The sequence below is a fragment of the Lathamus discolor genome, chromosome 14, assembly GCF_037157495.1.
Source record: "Lathamus discolor isolate bLatDis1 chromosome 14, bLatDis1.hap1, whole genome shotgun sequence".
Lineage (NCBI taxonomy): Eukaryota > Metazoa > Chordata > Aves > Psittaciformes > Psittacidae > Lathamus > Lathamus discolor.
In genome coordinates, this window is record NC_088897.1 from 10,214,108 (window position 1) to 10,235,789 (window position 21,682).

Genomic DNA, 21,682 nt, shown 5'->3' on the forward strand with positions numbered 1-21,682 from the left:
TGCAGGGTATTCAGCAAACCTGAGCGAGTGTCTCCATCTTCCCAGGCTCTTCTGGGGGCAGATGAGTGCGTGTGTGACTCACTGGGAATGGAGAACCAGGAGTGCCCATGACTCACAGCTCCGCTGCGAGGGAATGTCAGGAACATGCCCCACAGTTGTGAGCATCCCCCTTGTTTTCCTGCTTTGTATTCCCGTTGATTTTGTGCTGTTTTCACCACAGGGAGGCTGGACCGGGTGGGAGCAGCTCCTCACCCTCTTCCTGCAGACAGCCCCATGCCAGTGGGCTGCCCTGCACCCTGCCAGCGCCGCGTCTGGCAGGGAGTGACTCACAGGGAAAGCAAACGCTTGGTGTGTCTGAGCAGTCAGAGAGCATAGGGGCTGTGCTCAGGTGGTGTCAGCTCAGGGGTGAGCAGCTTCTGTCTCCTGCCCCACAGGGCAGCACTGGCTGGTGACTCAGTTGTCTGTGCTGTGAGCTGCTGACACATCAGCCTCAGGCACAACTCGCCCTCAGGACTGCACTCACCGAGCTCCTCCACCTCCTGCATCGCCTGCCTGGCCCCTTACATCACCCTTGGGACTGTATCTGGAGACCTGTTTGTTGCTTTTTGGTTCTTATGGTCCCTTACTATGTCTGCAGGGAAAGTGGGTTCATCTGATGCTCCTCTGGAGCAAAGCACATCCCTGCTGCTCTCTCTGCCTGCTCTGGGGCCACCTGCTGCCGGCACTGCTCCAGGCTTCCCGGCCTGGAGCCGCAGCTCAGGTTAGGATGGAGAGGCCAGCATGGAAACACTCACTGGAGTCCTCCTGACCCTTGGCTGGAGCAGCCTGAATCAAAGGAATCAGGTCTCCTTTGAGACTCTAACGCTTGTTGGCTGGTGTTTAACAGCAAAAGACTCAGCACTCCTTGTGTTGTGTTAGCTGGGATGGATGGAGGAGCCCGTCTGCTGCTTGCTTGTGAGCTCAGGGGTTGCTGGGGCTGGCTTCCACTGCTGCCCACAGCATGCTTGGAGCAGAGCAGCTGGGAACCCTCATGTGTAGCCTCCCTATCCCATCCCCATGAGTACCCCCCTGGCTGGGGCCACGTGGCCTGTACTTGCCCTGATTGTCCCTTGCAGGATTTCCTTCAGCACATGGCACCGGAGAAGCTTCCTCCAGCAAATCCTTCTCCTCGGAGGCGGCCGTCCCTTTGCATCGCCTGCTCTTTTTCCCATTCCCGTTTCCTGTGCCTGGTTGCGTTGCCCTAAGAGAGGTTTGGCATTGCTGTTTTGCACACCCTAGTGGGAGAGGGGATGTGTTTATCACTTTTCCTGGAGATTATCTGTTTAAGCACTCTCTGACAGTTACAATAACAAGGGCAGCGTGTTGTGTTTCCCAGCAAAAGGACACTCGCTGCTGAAAGATGTATAGCACTAATTAGAAATACATAACATCCGGCCACATGGCAGCCTTCTCCCGGCCGCTCCATTTCCTGAGCTCAGACGACTTTGACGACAGTTGGTTTATGTTTTCCATGGATATAACGTGCTCGGAGAAGCACCAGTTTCTCCCCATTACAGAAAAGTCCCTTTTCTCTCTTGTCTCTTTCTCTTCCCCCCCCCCCCCCCCGCCCCCCAAGCACCCTTTTCCCTGTGAAATTTAGGGCTGCAGAAAGCCTGGGTCGGAGCTGAGCTCGCAGCCCCTGAGTGGATGCAGCTGAAAGCCCAGGTAGATGCTTGCAGAGGGCGCTGCAGCAGGCTCTGTGCAGAGGAAACTGCCTCCTGGCAGCCAAGCAGCCTGTTCTGAGCAAACCAGGACCCAGCTGGAGAGGGGAAGAACTCCTCTTTCCTACATGCAGAGAAACAGGAGGACTCTGCTGCAGCTCTGAGGGGTTTCTGAGCATCAGAAAACCCACCCATCCCTGCTTCCCAGCTGCTTTTCCTCTGTGCTCGCAGTCCGATGCTCATCAACTTCCATCTTTTCCATCCCATCCCCTCTCCCTCCTTTCATTCTTGGCCTGTGCTTCAGAGCACATAGCCTGGGCTCCATTGGAAGAAGCTGGGTCCCATCTCCAGCTTGCACAACCAGCAGTACTAGCACAAGGACATACATTTGGAGGTCCCCGTGCGCTGGATGGGAGCAGGGCGGTTGTTCTGCTGCGTGTAGCACAGGTGAGGTGTAAGGAAGATGGAGCATGCTCAGGGAGGTGAAACCTTAGAAGGTTTTAGCTGCCGCAGTGAATTCCTGGTGAATATGGAAAAACTGCTGTGTTTCAGATGTTTATAGCTTGGCCAAGTGTGGACAGGGCAGGAAAACTCTCTGGTAAAAGGGTTATTCTGCAGCAAAGTCGCAGATCCCCTCTCCAGGATTTGCAGTTGCTAGATCAGTGCAAGGAAAAGGCTGTAAGTGGGATGTTGCAAACACAAGGGGAAGGGGAAGGCACTGTCTTGTTTCCTTGCCTCATTCTCCCAGGTAGCTGAACTCTTTTGGCTATAGACTTCCAGAAGAATTCAGGCTGAGACAGGCACCCAGCATGGAAACTTCAGCTCCCATAGTTAAAGCCTGAGCCAACTGGAAAAGGGTCTTATGAGTGGCTTGTGTCAGGCAGGCTTCATAACACGGTGCTCAAAGCTCTGCCTGCATAAGACAGAGCTCATGTCCAGCATCTGGAGCCCGGACATCTGCAGGGGGGGTGCTGCAGATGCTCTCACTTATTTTCCTGGTGCACAAAGACAGGTCTTGGAGGCAAATTCAAGCCTATAAAGTGTGGGGTAATGCGCATTACCCAGCCTGTTGGGTCAGGTTGATGACATTCCTCCTTTAACACACTCTGCCCGCTCCTTTCTAGCCCTGTGCAGTGTTGCATGTACCTCAGGAGTTTTGCTGGTGCGGTCGATGTGGGGCTACAAGTGACCAAGGAGCAGATCCGGCCTAAGAATGCTCCCTGCTGTGACCACAGTGTGGTTCCATTGGCTCCGTTTGATCCAGGAGGTGGTGGTGCAGCACATGAGGGTAAGGGCTCACCCCAAGTCAGTCTTAGCTGCAAGTCCCAAAGCCCTGAGCTTATACTGTGGTTTAACAGCAGTTATTTAGGTACTGGTGCCTCCTCTCCCCACCCCCGACATCACTTTTGATGGCGATGGCACCGCTGAAAGGTGACATTTGTAACTCCAACAAGCTGCGTGCTCCGGTTCACAGGGTGGCTGCGCAGGCGGGAGCTGGGAGGTGACGTGGTGACAGGAGCTGTTGAGCTGATGCCGGTGTTAACAGGACGTGTCTGCCCCGTTGCAAGGAGAGAAGGTGGAGGGGGACCGTGTTGTGGTTGGTGGTGCACAGCCTGGTGTAGTGATGGATAGTTTCCTGTGGAGTATCGCCTCTCCCTGTGGCACCTTCTTTTCCATGTGATCCCTGTCTGTTCTCTGCGCTGTCCCCTGACTGTGTGGCATCACTGGTGGGAATAAAGGAGGCATTTCTGCTTACAGCCTGATCTGGGGTCTCAGGGTTGGAAGTGGCAGCTTTAGCTGATGGGATGCCAGCGATGCCACCTGAACGTGTCTCTGGTAACCAAGCTTTTGGTGACTGCCTGTGGGGACAGGATATGGGATTGCCTTTGGACCCGATGCTGCAGTTCTGCTTCTCCTGCACCCGCTGTGGATATGGGGAAATGCCAGGGTTTGCCCTGACCTGGGTGGTCAGGATCTCTCTGCCTGCTCTTGTTAGTGGTGTCCCCAGGTTATACAGGTGCTGCTCAGCTGCAGGGTCAGGAGTCATCCAAGTGTCACTCCAACCTCCAAGAACATCTCTTTCCACGTAGTTCATGTCTTAATGCACCATGCATGACCAGCATGACTCAGAGGTTACAATGCCCCATTACAATGCTCCACATCAGTTTTGTTGCTCCAGCCCCCCTTTCAACACATCTGTTTTAGTGCCAGTGTGGGCTCAGACACGTTGTTCTGTGGGTGCTGGACCTTGCTGTGGGTGCTGAGAGCTCATTCCCTTACTGCCCATCGCCCAAAACACTCCACAAGCTCTATCTAAACACCCCAATTTCATGAACCCTTTGCTCATACCCTCACCTTGACTGTGTCCTGTGGCAGCCTGGGCTCTCCCAAGCCATAGCAGACTGGCTCCAAGCTCCCAGCTCCATGAAATCCAAGGCTTCCGCCTCCCAAGGAACGTGGTGAAAGGCACAAAGAGAAAGTTTCTCTTGATTTATGGCTCTTTCCTCTTTGTCCTATGATTAAGCTCTTAAGAGCTGTTGCTGGCAGGGCTGGCGGATGTTCAGGGGTCTTGAACAAGCACCCACTGGGATGCTTGTCCTTCCCTGCAAGGTGGTTAAGCTGGGGGAGCCCCCTTGGGATGAGGCTTGGCTGGGGGAGTTTGGTGTAATTTAATGATGAGATGACAACGTCCACAGTAGCTGAGCTGGATGGAACCATGAGGAAATTACCTTGAATTGGGTGTCTTGTCCCTCTTACCTGCACATGGGCAGCTTTTCAGGTTGTACAATGCTGAGCATCCTGTGGTACATGAAAGCACGGTGGCTTTGTGCAAGCTGGGTGTGAGGTGATGGGGATGTGGTTGGTGTGCGTAGCAAGAGGAGATGTTTGGAGGTGAGGCTGTAGTGCGGGTCGCACATGGCTGTCGCTGTGACAGCTCATGTGCAAGGGACATTTTTACTCTCTTTTGGTTGTTTAATGTTGTTTGGGAGCTTGTAGCCTGCAAGAGGAGCTGCTGGTGGCAGTGGGAAGGGCTGAGGTGCTGGTTCCAAGCCTGGACATGGCCACTGCAGAGCATTGCTTCAGCACTTATACTCGATCTCTGAACTACATCAGTGTTTATGACCTTGTAACAGCCTTCCAATACCTAAAGGGGCTACAAGAAACCTGGAGAGGGGCTTTGGACAAGGGCCTGTACGGACAGGCCAAGGGGAATGGCTTTAACCTGCCCGAGGGGAGACTGAGCTGAGCTCTTAGGCAGAAGCTCTTCCCTGTGAGGGTGCTGAGGCGCTGGCACAGGGTGCCCAGAGAAGCTGTGGCTGCCCCATCCCTGGCAGTGCTCAAGGCCAGGTTGGACGCAGGGGCTTGGAGCAAGCTGCTCCAGTGGAAGGGGTCCCTGCCCGTGGCAGGGGTTGGAACTGGATGAGCTTTAAGGTCCCTTCAACCCAAACCATTCCATGATTCCATGATCTCGCCCTAGCGCGGGAGGAGGGCGCGCGGGGCAGACGACTGTAATTTCTTGCACTGGACCATGGCCAGAGCACTGGGACTGACACTCTTAATTGTGGGAAAGGCTTCATGAAAGAGATTTACTGTCCCACAGTGGTCACATCTTTAGTTTTATGTTTCCTCCAAGAGCTGACAGCCCCTGCAGTACGGCACTTCCTACCAGTGCTCTGCGGCACCAGCTCAGCCCTGCCTCTGGGAGCCCTTGCTTGCTACTACGCTCCTTGGTGCCACCCTGGGTTACCCTCAGTGGGCTCCCCACTGGGTGCTGAAATCACTGCCAGCTGTAAGAACTGCCCCAAATCAAGCCTAGAGATCTTCTTCCCTTTTTTCCCTGTATTTTCTAGGTGGTTTTTAGCTTTTTCCTGGTTGTTTTTAACCTCCCACCCCATTGCTCTGCAGTAATTTGCACTTAAAACCCTATTGTTTGTTCTCTGCACCTCAGATGTTTCGCTAGCCCTGGGAGCAACGGGGTCTCAGTGTCTTGCTTTAGTTCTCTTGCCCTTTGCTCAAAACCCCCTGGCCTGCCACATCACAGGACTCCTCCTTCCAACGCCATCTCCTTGTTCTCATTCCCCATCCTGGTGCCGCAGCTTTACTCACACGGGCACCCATTTGGAGCCAGCACTTAGGTGTTTGCATTCCCTGCATCCCTCCAGGGAAGCCCCCAGCCAGCTGCTCTCAAAGGAGGACGTGAACTGGGGGGCAGAGGGGATTTGGAGGGCAGAGGCTGCCCCTAAGGCTTTAAAGCCTCTTATGAGCAGGCAGCGCGGTGCCTGGGCAAGCGCAGGCAGCCTGGCATGCCCAGGGGCTCTTGGCCTGGGTAAGTGGAACCAGCTCCAGGCAGTTCCCCCAGTGCAGCTCCCTGCTGCTCTCAGCAGCCTCAGAAGTGGTTTCTGGCTGGGTGTAGATGTGCCGGGGGGGATTTGCTCTCGCTCCCAGCCGGCTCTGTTTGGAAGAGCTGTGGTCGTGTGGCATCTACTTGAGTAACAGCTTCAATTAAACTCTCTTGACAAGCTGTTGTGTGACTGGTGAACTAATGGGAGGAGCCCCCTCCTCAACTGCTGAGGTTCAAACTCCAGCAGGGACAGAGATCAAACACGCAGCTAATTACCCTTTTAACACTTAAACATGGCCCCCTCCTTCAGGGGGAAGGCAGCAGCTTCTGTGCTGGGATCCCCCAGTGTCAGCTTGGACCAGGCTGGCTCAGCCCATGGGGTGGGTCAGGCATGATGTGGGCAGTGGGGTTGCAGCTTCTTCCCACTCCAGAGCTACTCATCGCCTTTTTCCTCCTCTATATGGAGCAATTGGGTTGAGGGCAGGTGTGAGGTGGGAATCACCCATCCCTGCTCCATGCAGGATGCAGAAAGGGAGGCTGCAAAGGAGAAGGATGATGGAGCATCTGACCTGCTCCCCGCTGAACCCTCTCTCTGTCTCCTAGAGTGTGTCTCTGAAGACTGCCGCTCTGTCATCCAGGAGCAGGCCACAGCCCTAGGGCTCTCCATGTTTGCACTCTTGGTGAGGAGGTGCACCAGCCTGCTGAGGGAATGCATGCCAGGTAAGGGGTTTCGTGCAGGAGCCATCCATGCAGCTGCCCGTGAGGCAGCCTGGTGGGGTTCAGTCCCTTGTTCCCTTCCCCTCTCCTTGTGTTCTCCCTGAGCATCCCAAGTTCTGCCCAGTTTACGGCTGGATCATCTGGCAGGAAAACTGATGTGTGTGCACAGACAGAAACATTTGGAATTTGACTTAAGGCATGCTTTTAGCCAGCCTTCCCAAAAGTGGGACCTCAGAATCCTCCCTCTGTGAGGATTCTGAGGAGGATTCCCCACTGCCCTCTATAAAAGGGATCACAGACATCCCAGTTTTCCCCCCGGCTTGTCTGTTTAGGGAGAACAGATCTGTCTTTGTGCTTGCTGTGGGTTGTGGCTGTTCCCTTGTGCATCCAAGGCTGGGATGCTGGGATCAGTGTTGTGCATCCCCAGTCGCTGCCCGAGCCTGGCTCCTGGCTGCGTTGAGCTTCCTCAGCTCTCACATCTTGTATTTGCAGTTCAGCCACAAGACGTGGAGCAGGAGGATGAGGAGGACGACATCAAGGTCTCTGCCTTGCCCCAGGACCTGAAGGAGCTGCTCCCCAGTGTGAAGGTCTGGTCGGACTGGATGCTCGGCCACCCGGACACATGGAATCCTCCTCCGATCTCTCTGGAGCTCCCCAAACAGTACGTGCATCCTCTGCTCTGTCTTCTGGTGCCTGCTACCTCCTTGTGCCACCTTCCCCCTTTACTCGTGCTTACTCCTGGCTGTGGCACTGGAGGCTCACTGCACTGCACTGTTTGGGAGGGAATTGTCACCCTTGGTGACAATGACTTCTTCATCGATGCTTGGATGGGGCTGAACTGTCTCTGAGGGGGCCTGGTGGGTGCCCTTTGCTTCTATGTGTTAGGAGATGGCCTGTTTTTGCCTTCAACTCAGGATGTGCATCTGCTTCTGTTGGGATACATCTCCTTTACGTGCCCTGCAGGTAGGCAGGACCTTCCCCTCTACGAGAGGGAAGTCCATTTCCAGCATAAGCACTTTGTTGCCTTTTGACTGAATGAGGCCAACCTTGGTCAGGCTGGGCTGGCCTGGAGCAGCCTGTCTGCCCCTGGAGCTCCAAAAGTGGCCTCCCTCCAGCATCAGAACCAGCTTGTCTCCACCTCTGCACCACACAGAAGGGTTAATCTTCCAAACTGGCTCATTCCAGCCCATTAGTCCATAATGCGGACTAGGCAATTTGCATATTTTTGGACAGAAAATCAAGCGAAGGGGCCAAGTATGGAGTATGCAAAAGAGTGTCTGAGCATGCTCCGTAGCTGCTTTCCCGCAGGATTTTCCATCTGCCTCCGGTACTCCGGATCCAGAGCCTGAAATCACGTCTTACTGTTAATCCAAAGAAGCCAGAACCCAGGGTGATGGGAAAGGCGCATTAAGAGTAATCCAGCAAAGTGGCTTAACCATTAATGGGTCCCCGCTCCGTGCGTCAGGTCCAGTCCCGCTCTCCCGGTTTATTGCCTCTTACTCCAGTTCTTTTTCATTTGGCTGAGGAAATGGAAATCTCACACAGGAAGTTCTGGGCCTCATTTTGTGGAGATGGAGTCTGTTTTCTGTTTGTCGGCTGCTCGGTGTGGGACCGCTGCCTGCTCATGTGAACTGCTGCCCATCTTTGGGCAGGAACTCCAACTGGGATCTGTCACGTGAAGCCGCCTGCACCAATCCCCCCCATTCCCTGCGCAGGGAGACGCCGCCGAGCCCTTGGCGACGGGCAGCCAAGATGGAATTTGTGATGGGCTTCGGCACAGCCAGCACTCGGCGCCTGCCTCCCCCCTCCTGCAGGGCATGGGGCTGTGTCCCTGTGGATCAGGTGCCGGCTCCTGTGCGTCCCATGGGGTAGGAGAAGAAGGTGGTGGTGGGGGAGCAGCAGGCATGGGTTGGAGGGCTCTACTCCACAAGGTTTGCTTGATGGAGGAATGAGGATCTTCATCTTGTAGGAGAGGCCCAGCTGCTTCCCCATCTTGCCTTCTCCATGGAGAAGGAGCAAGCAGCCCCTTTTGCCCCACTGTGTCCTTACTGCAGGGCATGGGCAGCCTTCCTCACGCTGGCTCCCAGCTCCTCCATCCTGGTGCTCTTTGGCTCTGTCTTATCCATGGTGCTCTTCCAGCCCAGACCTTTTGTTCGGATGGGTGTTAGTGGTCCAGGACTCTGGAATAGCAGTGGCTGAGCTTCCCTGGATGTGTGTAGTGATGAACAGCAGGGAGCCAGCTCCACTCTTGGGCATGACCTGGGATTTACAGCATTTTCCCTGGAGGCAGGAAAGGAAAAAGGAGCACTGGGCTAGTGTTTCAGCTCTCTATTGACACAAGGCTGCTGTCTGGCCTGGGGCTGTGCAGTAACCAGGTAGAGTCACCAAGTCCTGGGGTTTAGATAGGAGCAGTTTCAAGGAGTTTGGAAGTAAAACACGGGTCAGAGCAGCAGGCGTGTTGGAGTAAGCCAAGGTTTGTGGGCAGGCTGAGCTCAGGAACAGAGAGAACATGCAAGGAGCGAGCACAGATGCCAAGTTGCAGGACTAAGTGGCCTGTGCTGTTTCCCACATGGTGATGGGACGTGCCACAAGGTCCCCACCAGTAGAGAAGCTGCTTGGACACACTGAAACAGGCTCCGTGTGCTCCGCAGCCATCACTTTCATTGCTGGCACAGAAAAAGGGACAGTAAAACACCCTGAAGCACTGAAGCACCCTGCCAGGATGCCATGAATGTGCTCAGGCTGCTGGAAAACCCAGGCCCCGTACCCACCTGGCAGCCCCACTAGAGCAGCAAAGACCTGGCCCAGAGCTTGCATCAAAGTGCAGCTCATCCGGGGCCAGCACCACTGCCAGGATGACGGCCTGGGCTGGGGGCCAGCAGGGCAGTTTGTCAAGACTCCACCAGCGCCTGCATCCCGCGCCGCACATCCCAAAGCCTCCGCGCTCGCCATGTTCGCGATCACTCCTCCTTTAGAGAGCTGAAAGAGGGAAGGGGGGGACATTGAGAACGTTTAAACTCAGCCCAGCTGTGGCAGTTGGTTTATTGCTTTCAGCTGGTACTTGAACCCGGGTCCTTGGTCTTGGAGCCTTTCCCAGGTTTAATCCCCGGAGCTTTCTCTGCAGCTGTATGACACTGCGCTGACCCCGAATGAGGATAGGAAAATAGAACCCGTGCCAAGCCAGAGTCTCTTTTTCATTTGGAGTCTGGCTGTCTGCCCATGACCAGGGTTACATAATGGGAAACATAGCTGGGGCTCTGGAGAGCCCGCGTTTCACCACGCTGCCCAGACCTTCGCGTTCTGATGCTATATATCTTCCTAATTGTAGCTCGGATGCATTTATCACACTGCTGGATTTGAGTCCTTGTAGTGAAAAAAAAGGAGGAGAACTGCAAAAGCCCACACCAAATTCCTCAGCTCGCTGCTTTCCCCCTTTGGATGGAGGTGGAGGGAAAGGTGTGAGGGGTGAGAGGTGCTGAAACCCACCATGCAGGAGTGGGCTCTGTGGAGCCAAATGGGAGGCTGCATCCTCTGGGTCCTTCTCATGGCAGGGGTTTGGCAATGGGCTCCAGCTCCTGACAGGCATCTTCGTGCTACCTGGGGGCTCAGTGGCTCCGAATCCAACCCAAATGAGAAGCTTTCCCTAAAACCACTCTCCTTGGTCTAAAGTGTTCATCCAGCTCTTGGCCACACCAGCGTGGTCACTGCGTTGCGATGGGTTTTCAAGCCAGAGGGCTATAGAGAGGTGACAGCCTGCCTGGATTTGGAACTAGATGATCTTTGGAACTAGGTGATCTTTAAGGTCCCTTCCTACCCTAACCATTCTGTGATCCCTCTCTTGGGGCAGCTCTATGTATCAGAGCGGTGATTTTGGGAGAGGGGCTCAGCGAGTTTTCCACTGCTCTTTCCTCAAGTGTTTCCAGATTAGGAGCTAAACCTGACCATGGACATCTCTCTTCAGCGCAGCAGTGTCCCCTGGCTCAGGGGCTGCGTGTTGCCAGGTCTTCTAGCAGCCAGCAACAGTCACTTCTGTATCTTACAAGTCATTTATATCTGCATGTTTCATGGCAAACACTGCATTGAGGTCTGAGCAGTTCAAAGCAGTTGCACTAACGTGTCACTGGGTTGGAGAAGTGCATTTCAGACCAACTTTCCCCTGGAGTCATTTGTGGAGATGAGGGTGTAAAAAGCAGGAAGCCTGGGGGAGAGGGGAGCAGGGTGGATCGCCTTAGGCGGAGATATTAGCAGCAGATGGGTGAAAGGCAGATCTCCAAGTGAATCCATCTCCTTTTGGGACATATGGCTGGGAAGAGGGCTGGGCAGGGGACAGCAAAAGCTTCTCCTTGCTCTGCTGTGTTGCTGCAGTGAGTCCATGGCTAACTGAAGCACAAGAATCAATGGGGAAGCCACTGGCTAGACAGACACACTGCTGCAGGGCTGACCCTGGCAGATCTGTGCTCCTTCCATGCTGAGGCGAGGGAAGGGCCTCTCGGTTTGTGGAGAGCTGTCTGCAAGCATTTAAAAATGGTTAATTTAAACCGAGTATTAAATGAAATCCAAAAGCTCGGAGCGCATTCTGGAGCTTACCTTCCCAGAGAGATGTGCCAGAGCGCTCTCATCACATCGCTCGTGCAGGGAAGTGTCACTGAGATGGCAGCTCCCACTGGGAGAGATGGACAGAGTCTCAGACAGGGGTGCCAAGACCTTGTTGGAGTTTGCTGGAGACTAAATGGAAAATCCCTTTTGCAGATCTCAGCCTTCATTAGTGATGCTGGCCACCGCGGTGTGCCTATCGAGACATCAAAGTGAGCATTCCGAGGTGGCTCCGTAGTGTAAACCTGGCTGCGAATGAAGGTAGCATTGACTGAAGCAGAAGCCAAGACTCTGTGGAGAGGGGGCTGTGGCAGAGCAGAAGCTGGCTGGGAGGAGACTGCACCTTTCTGAGGAGAGCATCCCTCTGACTCCAAAGGCAGGTTCCCAGGAGAGGAATGGGTTTATGGATGCCTGGGGGGCCACAGGGACTGTGTGCAAGGCAAAGTGGGGGAATCACTGATGCCATGGTGCAGAGGGGCTGTGATCACCTTGTGATCACCTTGTGGGTCCAGGACATGGCTGGTGAACCCTGAGAAGAGCTCCCACTGCCAGTCCCTTTTATTCCTTGCAGAAGAATCGCAGAATTATGGAATGGTTTGGGTTGGAAGGGACCTTAAAGCTCCTCCAGCTCCAACCCCTGCCACGGGCAGGGACCCCTTCCACTGGAGCAGCTTGCTCCAAGCCCCTGTGTCCGACCTGGCCTTGAGCACTGCCAGGGATGGGGCAGCCACAGCTTCTCTGGGCACCTTGTGCCAGCGCCTCAGCACCCTCACAGGGAAGAGCTTCCTAAAACAGGAGCTGCTTTTAGTTCACCTTCCTCTGGGCCTGGTGATAGGAGAACTCAGGCAGGAGGGATGCAGAGCACTTCGTACAGGGTGGGCACTGGTGCTGCCTCGCAGCGGGAGCCGGTGTGTCCATGTTGCAGTGATCCCGAGGTGTTTTCCATCTGCCCGGCAGCGCGGCTCTCGGCGGCCGGGGAACACAATGCAGGGCTTCTTCTGCTCCGCGCTTTCCGGGTTTGTTCTGCAGCTGTGGAGTTGGACTGTTAGTGTTTAAACAAGCTGGTATTACACAGGAAATGGCCACCTCCACAGGCCCCCGCAGGCCTGGAACATGGGGTCATTGTGCTTGATATTAATCACCAGGCAGCCCCTGGTGAAGATGGTGGCTTGTGCCACGTAACGCCCATGGGGATTCAGTGAGCATCGGTGTCAACGTCCTCTCCTTTCCGTGCCTTCTGCCTTGGGATGATTCACGCCTATGGTGGGCATCACCTTTACCAGGAGCCATCCCCAGGCAGAGCTGTGCTGTGACCACACACTTGTGCTCTCCCCAGCGCTGCCTGGCCGGGCTGTGTCCTGTCGGCGTGCAGCTGGGCTGCGCTCGCCCTGACAGCTACATTAAACCTGGAATCCTGAGGCAATAAAAAAGAAATTAACTCTTATTTTTTTTTCCTGTCCTGGTGGAATAAGCGAATGTAAATGTGTCTGTGGGGAAGGGAATGAACCCCCCGCTCCGAGGAGAGACCTCGCGCTAACCCCCTGCTCGCTTCCTTGGTTAAAAGCTCTGGGAGCCTCATCCCTGTACCTGGGAGCTGCATGCCTGGGCTCAGTGTCAGTAATACAGGGCCTCCCTCCGCAGAGGGATGCTGGAGCCGTGGCACTGTGTGGATGCAGCGATTCCAGGCACCTGGACCTGCTTTGGCTTTTGCAGAGAGGCTCCAGTGAGGTGACATAAGCCAGAAACGCCTGGAGGTGGCCACGGTGTTATCCTGGGAAGGAGCCTGACAGGGCTCCCGAGTGTTGTGCGACCTTCCAGGGCAAGTGTGTGTCCCAGCAGGAGATCCGTGGGGCTGCACAGTGTCAGGATGAGCTCTTAGCCCTCGCTGGCTTTGCCGGTGGGTGGCAGCTGGTAAATGATCTTGGTGGTGCCGGTGCTGGGAGATGCACTGCAGAGGAGGAGCTGCATCCAGAGGGAAGGCAGGGGATTGTCAGACTTGCTCTCTGCAGTGCTGCCTCTGCATCACAGGAGCAGAAATGCCAACACCTTCGTCTTTGGTGGCTTTCTGAAGGCTCCGAAGGGTGCTGCACGTGAGAGGATGCTCAGGGATGTGTTGCAGTGAGATGGTACCTGGGGGGCCGGCAAAGTCCGTGCTTTGACTGAAGCAAGCTCAGGGTGGAAACTTAACACATCCAGAATGACAGATGTGGCAAGGCACTGGGAAGCTGGAGGGAGCTGGGGATGAAGGGGATAAAGTGACAGAGACTGCTGCGGTGCTCAGGAGGTGGCGAGGGGCTGCAGTGGGGGGAGAGGAGAGGGCCCACAGGGCTGGGTGGCTGCAGGGGTGTTAGCATCAGCTCAGTGACTGTTCGCATGGCATCCTTCTGCCTTCGGCTCCCTGTTCTTCATCTGGGCTGCTCCTTCACCCCTGTCCTGCTGTGGCTCCCAGTCCTGCCCAGCATCCCACTGCTACCCTCTGCCTCCCTCACACCCTCGCTGGTCATCACCTGCCTCCAGCTCTGTTTCTTAGGGAATACCAGCGAGATCTCTTCAATGTGTTGCTTTCCCTTCTCCTCCACTGTGGCTCTCTCAGCCCTCTGGGAGCATCCTCTGCATCTCTGCCTGTCCCCAACACCCCAGTGCTCCTCTTCCCTGTGGCTGCAGCCGCTCTCCCCGTACCTCTCCCCCGCTGATGCCTCTGCACCTCCTTCATCTGAGCCGATGCTGGGGCCCCACCAGTGCTATGTGACCGGCCGCAGGCAGCCAAGCCCAGTTGCCAGCAGGGCACTGGGGGAGGGCTGAGCCTCCCAAGCCCTGTGCATCTCCCATGGGCAGAGCTCGCCTTGGAGGTGGCCCAGAGCAGCCCTATCACATCCGGTGCTTGTCTCTGCAGCCAGGGCTGGAGGATAAACTATCAGGGCTGTGGGGCAGTGGATCATTCCTCTTATTATTTTCTTCTTTTGCAGATAGGGGTCGTGGAAAGTTCAGTTCCTTTTAACCCTCGAAGCTCTGTTTATTTTCCAGCTGGTAGCACAAACGCAGCGTTTCCCATTACATCACAAAGGGCCTCGGACAGATCCCTGCACCAAAAAAAAGAAGAAGTAGAAGAAACGTGTTGCAACTGTTTATTTTTTTCCATATTTAAACATTTCTGACAGCCAGACCTGGCTGAGCCAAGCGATGGAGCTTTGTGAATGAACCCAGCTCCTGGTGTCTGTGACCAGAGGGCCCTCGCATCCTCTTGCAGCACTGCAGGGCTGGGGCTGGCTTAGGGATGCGGGCGACTCTGCGGTACATGTGTGCTCATTACGTGCCGGGCTTTGATTAATGGCTCCTCATTCTGCCTGGCTCCCAGGACGCTCTTGAAAACAAGATGTTTCATTTCAGTGTGCTTTTCCTGGTACATTGATTCCCGTAAATAACCCAGTGCAGACTCTGTCCACCTGGAGCAGTTCAAAGAGCAGGGGGCCTCCCTCCAGCCCTGCGCTGCCTTGGGCTGCACCGGTCACTGCTGTGCTCCTGGTGATGCTGTGCTTTTTGGGTGCCCCAGAGGGATGGAGGAGCAGCCCTCCTTTAATGCCAGCAGAAGCAAGCACATCAGCCCCAGTTTACCCTGTTTCGTGCTTTCAATCCAGTTAATTCGCTAAAAAACCTCTATCTGAGTGCTTTCAGAAATGCAGTGTAGGGCAGTGTGATAGAATCACAGATGGCTTGGGTTGGAAGGGTCTTAAAGCTCATCCAGTCCTAGCCCTCTGCCGTGAGCAGGGACACCTTCCGCTACAGCAGGTTGCTCCAAGCCCCATCCGGCTGCATTGCTCTGTGCTTGTTCCCTGCTTCCCCCATGCTCCCCCTCCCTGGGGTGCTGGGTGCTCCCCAGGGTGTGCTCAGCAATGTGGACATGTGATGGGATGCGGTCCAGGGCTGCTGGTGGCCTCACATTCCCACTCTGGGAAGGTGATGCACCACAGAGGCAGCTCTGCAGGTCAGTTGTGAGTGTTGAAACTGTGGCCAGAAGCAAAACCTGGCTTATTCCCACCGGAGCTGGGGTTTAACAAGGAAAATCTCCATGCTTCAGGGCACACGGGTGCAGCAGCGTGAAGGAGAGGGGTGCCCTAGGCTGGGCTGGAACCCCATGGGCTGGGTTGGACCCTCCCCAGGCTTGGCTGGACCCCCCCCCAGACGCCTCTGTTGCCCCACAGCAGTGTAGCTGCTTGCTCTGTCCTCCCAGCAGGCTTAACATTGAGTAACAAGCATCATTTCTCCCATCTGGAATGAGCCGGGTTCCTGCTGGCGCTGCACGGGGAAGCCGCTTCCCGCGCATGTGCCGGCTCGGGAGCGGGCAGGAGTGGGCAGAACAGTGGGAAGGGTGAGATCCTGGGAGCTGTTCCCTATCCAGGGGGGTGGAGGCAGGACACGGGGTGGTCGGTGTCATGGGCTGCAAGCCCCGGTGGGTTCGGTGCCAGCGCAGCTGCGGCCGGAGCCCTCCCGGTGGGGTAGGTCGGTGGTGGTGATGGCTGTGCCTCGCCTCACCTCTCTGGTATTCACTGCAGCATTGCAGGCAACTCCCAGCGCATTCCAGCCCGGAATTGCTCACGTCTCTCCTCGTTCTCCCAGGGTCTCAGTAGATGTGTGGGCGACGCTGGCTGACTTCTGTAACATACTGACCACAGTGAATCAGTCGGAGGTGCCCTTGTACAAGGACCCAGATGACGACCTTGCCCTGCTAAGCCTGGAAGAGGATCGGCTGCTCTCGGGCTTCGTTCCCCTGCTGGTTGCCCCCCAGGAGCCCTGCTACGTGGAGAGGACCTCGGACAAGGTCAGCACTAGGCCACACATCCCCCCTTCGATTCCTCCACAGACTTTTATTCTTGGGAAGTTTTCTGTGCAAACGGAACACGATTAAGTCATTGAGAAGGGTGTTAAGGGAAAATATCGACCTTTCAGCCGCTGACATCCAGCTCTGTGTCATGAAAACCCCTCTCGACTTCCTCTGGTGTGTGTGTGCTCGCTGGCATGTTGTATATACGATCATTTCCTCACTTGTTTAAATAGTGCAGCTTGTGTTGGCAGTGCTCTCAGTGCACTCCAAATGGTTTGCATCATGCTTAAAGCACCCTCCCCCTCCCCCCGGCCACAAAACTCTGCCTTAGGACGGCAGCCAGGACTTTTTTCCCTTCTCTAAAGAGGAGAGTGATAAATAGGTGACTAGAGAGAAGCAGACACCATGTGTTAACGTACAAAAGGCTTTTAGGAATATGAAGCATTCCCCACTGCCTGCTCTCTATTTTCCTTTCTTTGCTCTAGGAGCCCATTCGAGCCTGAACTTTCCTTTGGCTGTTTGTTTTCAGAATCATGAAATCAGTTCCCTTGTTGAGGTGGGGTTTTGGGGCTGCTCTCTGCCACCACCTGGCCAGAAGGGACCTGGGGGCTGCACTTGGATAACGTGTCTGAACCTGAGAGGAGGAACGGGGCCGGGGGGGAGGATGGAAGAGGCACAATGGCATTTGTTTTGCACTCCCTTGGAGGCACGGCAGGATAAGAGTGGCTCTCAACAGTTTCCTGCTTGGAGGCAGGAACGCTGCTCATCTGGGAAGAGCTTTCCCAAGAGGTCGGTGCTCCAAGAGGAGGTGCAGAGGCTGGTTTCAGTGGAGAGCCTGTGTGTGATGGTGGTGATGTGCCTTCCCGTGTGCCACTTCTTGGCATTGTCCTGAAATGACAGTGAGGAATCCAGGACCTTTCCCACAAAGGGACCCAGGCGATGTGGATTCCTGCTTCACTTCTCTCTCTGCCCTTGGAAAAATGGATTTTGAGGGCTCTATTTGAAGGGGTTAAACCAATGTGGTTGCCATTGCTGCCCTCGGTTTGCCCGGTGTCTGTTGTGTCCTCACTGGGCTTCTGGGCACAGCCCCAGTGCACCATTATCTACAGGGACTCTTTCCCCAGCACCCACAAACCAGAGCCCAAACAGGCAGGTGAAGGGGCTGAGCAGCTCCTTCTGGTGCCCCATAACTTGTGGGAAAGGGTTAGGTATTCCCTGGATTCTGCCTCTTGTAACCACACACTGGTTTATTCGGAGTGCCATCTACCTGCCCTGCCGGGCACTTGCACTCATCTTTGTAAGAGGAGAGCCATGACCCTGTCGTGTAGCTGCACCTGAGCTTCCAAGCTGGGTTTTCTCTCTGTCCTGGTTCCCTTTGCTTCTGGTGTTTTAGAAAGGAACTGCAATGTTCCTGGCAGGAGCTGGTGCCCCTCACAGCTCAGGAGCAGCCACCTGAGCATCCGCACAGTGGTACCAGCTCAGCTCTGCTGGAAAGGAAACACAGATCCCAGAGAGAATAAACCAGGCCTGGCTGTGTCTTCCCCCTTTTCCTTCCTTTTCCCTTCCTTTTTCATTTCATTTCCCTTCTCTTTTTTCTTTTCCCTTCCTTTTCCCTTTTCCCTTCCCTTTCTCCACTTCTGTGTCTCTTGTTTGCTTTGAAAGCAGCTGACTTTGGAACCATGATCCCACCCAGCAGCCTGGGGCGTTGTTGGCACAGGGCCGAGCCCCTGTTGTGTCCCAGTTGTGTTGTGCCGCCTTCTGGTCTCTGCCTTGTGCACCAAACACATGTCATGGAGGTAGACAGAGGAACCCACTGGTACCAGCACTCCCCAGGACACACTGAGCAGGAGCAATGGGTTCTGCAAGGTCTCTTCTCAACTCGGTCTGGTGAAGCAGCAGGTATGGGTATTCACTGTGCAGAGGACACATAGGAAGGTTAAGGGGAGGCCAGTGAGACAGAGCAGGGATCTCACAAGCCTGACTTCCAAGAAGGGACTGAAAGATCTGTTTAGTCAAGAGGAGACTGGGTAAAGTGCAGTGAGCTGTTGCAGAGAGGAGCAGAACAAACTGACCTCCAGCTTCATGCTGAAAAGCACAGGAAGGAATAAATTGCAGCAAAAACTAGACTTCAGGGAAGGCTTCATACTTTGGGTAGTTAAACACTTGAAAGCAGCCTCCTTAGTGACTCTGCAGGGTCTCTTCAGCCTTGGAGATGTTTAAAAGCAGGTCTGTGGCTCTCTCAGGTAGAACTTGAGTGGAGGTGAACACCTTGGCCAAGGAGGCACAGTGACATCTTTGGATGCTCCTGCCCCATTTGCTGTGATGGGAGTGGAGTGGCAGCGGTGTCACTGCAGTCAAATGATGATGTTGTTTCACTAAGGTATTAATACAGTGAATGATGGGGCTGCCCAGAAGTGGGCTGTTGTAGGAGGCAGTGCAGCCCAAGCACTGCCCAAGGTGTGACAGAGGGGACTTTCACAAAGGACTGTGGGCAAGATACAAAAGGCCCTTCCCTGCCTAGAAGCCCCAGTCCAACTTCTCTGGGGATCCCTGTGTGTGGTCCCAAGGCCACCATCTGCTCCCTGCCCTTCTGTTGGCTTGCAGAGCCCAGATAAACCTGACTGCTCAGCGGATGCATCTCTGGGCTGTTCGTGGCGTTTGCTGTGTCCATGCCAAAGCGGCTCTGGGAAGCACGCTTTGGGACCTTTCCTATCACTTGCATGGCTAGGGAGAGGTGGTTGGCTTTTTATTGCAAGGATAATACCTCACCTTGCTCGCTGATGCTCCAAATCCTTATCCCATGTTTTTGCACCATAGGTTTTTAATGAATTTGTAATGTTTTGGAGAAAAAGAATCTGTCGGAAGGCAAGACTTTAGCCTGCCAGAGGGGATATTGGGATGAGCTCTTAGGCACAAGCTCTTCCCTGTGAGGGTGCTGAGGCACTGGCACAGGGTGCCCAGAGAAGCTGTGGCTGCCCCATCCCTGGCAGTGCTCAAGGCCAGGTTGGACACAGGGGCTTGGAGCAAGCTGCTCCAGTGGAAGGGGTCCCTGCCCGTGGCAGGGGTTGGAGCTGGATTTAAGGTCCCTTCCAACCCAAACCATTCCATGATTCTCTGACGACTGGAAAGCATTGGGCTCAAAATGGTGTTAGGTTATTTGCTCTACCAAGAGGATGCTTGCTTTGTTACCTCTATAGAACAAACGCTGTGCTTCCCTGTTCTCTCTGTTCTCCGCGTCCCATTTAGCAGAATGGGTGCAGTGTTCAGCCAGAGTTCCTCAGCAACTTTCTGAGCATTTGGCCTGGCTCTTATTTTGAGTGCGAATGTTCTGACTCCGTTCTTTGCCATGGAGCTGCGCGTTCGGATTCCTGCTGGAGCCAGTGTGACACTGAGAGCTTCCCATCGTCTCCTGCACTGCATTGAAGCTGTAACCAACAAAAGCTGGCTCCGGGGTGAGCATAACTTGGTGATGTTTTCCTGGGCGTATGTTGGGCAGATAGCCATTGCAGCTTGTGTGATGGAACACCATTGAACGTACCAGTCAACACCAAACTATGCAGCCTGGTGCCTGAGCTGTCAGACTGTGTCTGCAGCATTTGCAGCTGAAGGAGATGCTGCCAGGACCGCACTCACCCAGGACTGCACCCGAGGCAAGAGCAGGGAGCAGCAACATAGAACCGTAGAGTGGTTTGGGTTGGAAGGGGCCTTAAGATCATCCAGTTCTAACCCCCTGCCATGGGCACAGAAACCTCACACTAGACCATGTCACCCAAGGCTCTGTCCAACCTGGCCTTGAACACTGCCAGGGATGGGGCATTTACCAGTTCTTTGGGCAACCTGTGCCAGAGCCTCATGACCATCACAGTAAAGAACTTCTGCCTTGTATCTAACATGGACTTCCCTGTTTCAGTTTGAACCTATCACCCCTTGTCCTATTGCTACAGTCCATGATGGAGAGTCCTTCTCCAGCATCCTTGTAGCCCCCTTTGGACACTGGAAGCTGCTCTGAGGTCTCCACAAAGCTTCTTTTCTCCAGGCTGTACAGCCCCAATGTTCTCAGCCTGCCTCTGGCCCCTGATCATCTTTGTGGCCTCCTCTTGGCTTGCTCCAACAGCTCCATGTCCTTCTTAGTTGAGGACACCAGAACTGCTCCAGGTGGGATCTCACGAGTGCAGAGTAGAGGGGCAGGATGACCTCCTTCAACCTGCATGGCTGAGTTAAGGTTCAGGATGAAGGAGGGTTGCAACTGTGAATTCATCAGGTGGTGTGAGGTGGTGCTGCCATAGGGGACTTGTCATGGAAAACACTTGGGTTGTGTTGAGGCTAAAGCAAGTCCTGGTGATGATGCATCCGGATCTGTTCTTGTGCAGCCCTGGGAACATGGGGCATGGCCTGGATTGCTCAGCTCCCACCGAATCCTGTTGTCTCTGGACCATCCTGCTCTGCAGTGACCCCCTGGAGCCGGTGGCAAGGCTGGAAGCTCACCCAGCATGATGCCGAGCAGGGAGGTCCCTCTCCTCTCTGCAGGCTCATGGTACCACCGCTTGCCCACATCCCTGTGAGCTCCACATGGGCTGGATGCATCCATCACCCAACCCCACACACTTCCACATGCCCCAGGCAGGGAGATGTGGAGGAGAAAGTGTTAATGTCCCTTCCCACAATAAACCCCTCTGCATGGGGGGTCCTGAAACCTGAACCTCTCCCTCCTCTCCCAGCCCTGACACACGTTAATAAAAGGTTTTTAAAGCCAATAAAAGGCAGCAGCAGCCCCAGCTCACCAGGTCCGGGGCCCAGGGTCCTTGGGAAGGCACTTCACAAATGTGTTTTTTGCATTTTCAGGCTTTTGGCTGGTGAATAAGATTGAGGAGAAATACTCCTTCCCCTGATAACAATACAGTGAGACGCAGGATCAGCAGTGTGTGGATTAAAACCAGACGGTGCATGATTAATACATATGCTTATAGGGCTAGTCACTGTGGTTCCCTCCTCTCCAACAGCAAGGCACTTTTCTGTGTTCCCTCATGTGCGTGCTCATGTGTGGAGTGGCCTGTGTCAGATCCTCGGCACTCAGCTAGCCTCAACCCTGTCTCACCTCACCAGGCAAATGAAAGCCCTGAAGCTTGTAAGGCTCTGAAGGATAACTTAGCAATACAGCAACCCTATACACTGGGTACACATGGGTCCTTCAGCTCCAGGGTGGGCAGTTGGCTTCCCTCACTTGGTGCTTTTCTTGTACTTGCTTCCTGCTAGTTGCACTGCTCACTTGTCAGTGCAGATAGCTTAAAATGCAAGCTTTGCTCTCCTTAGAAAACACAAATCCCTTTCCTCTGCACTTTGCAGCTCAGGTGGACAGTCCAGACTGGACCCTTGCTCTGGTTGCTCCGATGTACTCTACATTTGCAGAGTTGGTAGCCTGTTTAGAAGCTAATATTATGTAGGCTTGGGCTAAAATTAGTCCTTTCTTGTTCTTCACTTCACTTGTTTATGGTATTTCAGTCTTCTTAAGAC

At 54.6% G+C, this 21,682-nt stretch overlaps 1 protein-coding gene across 3 annotated transcripts in view; it reads left to right on the top strand.

The window, feature by feature from the left end:
• The window catches only part of SMG6 (SMG6 nonsense mediated mRNA decay factor), a 107,427-nt gene that overhangs the window by 45,818 nt on the left and 39,927 nt on the right, over nucleotides 1-21,682 (top strand). For all 3 annotated transcript variants that reach the window (XM_065694829.1, XM_065694827.1, XM_065694828.1), the window contains exons 11-13: nucleotides 6,646-6,762; nucleotides 7,252-7,420; nucleotides 15,967-16,168. In XM_065694829.1, the coding sequence (XP_065550901.1) occupies nucleotides 6,646-6,762; nucleotides 7,252-7,420; nucleotides 15,967-16,168 (488 nt within the window). The remainder of the gene's footprint in view (nucleotides 1-6,645; nucleotides 6,763-7,251; nucleotides 7,421-15,966; nucleotides 16,169-21,682) is intronic.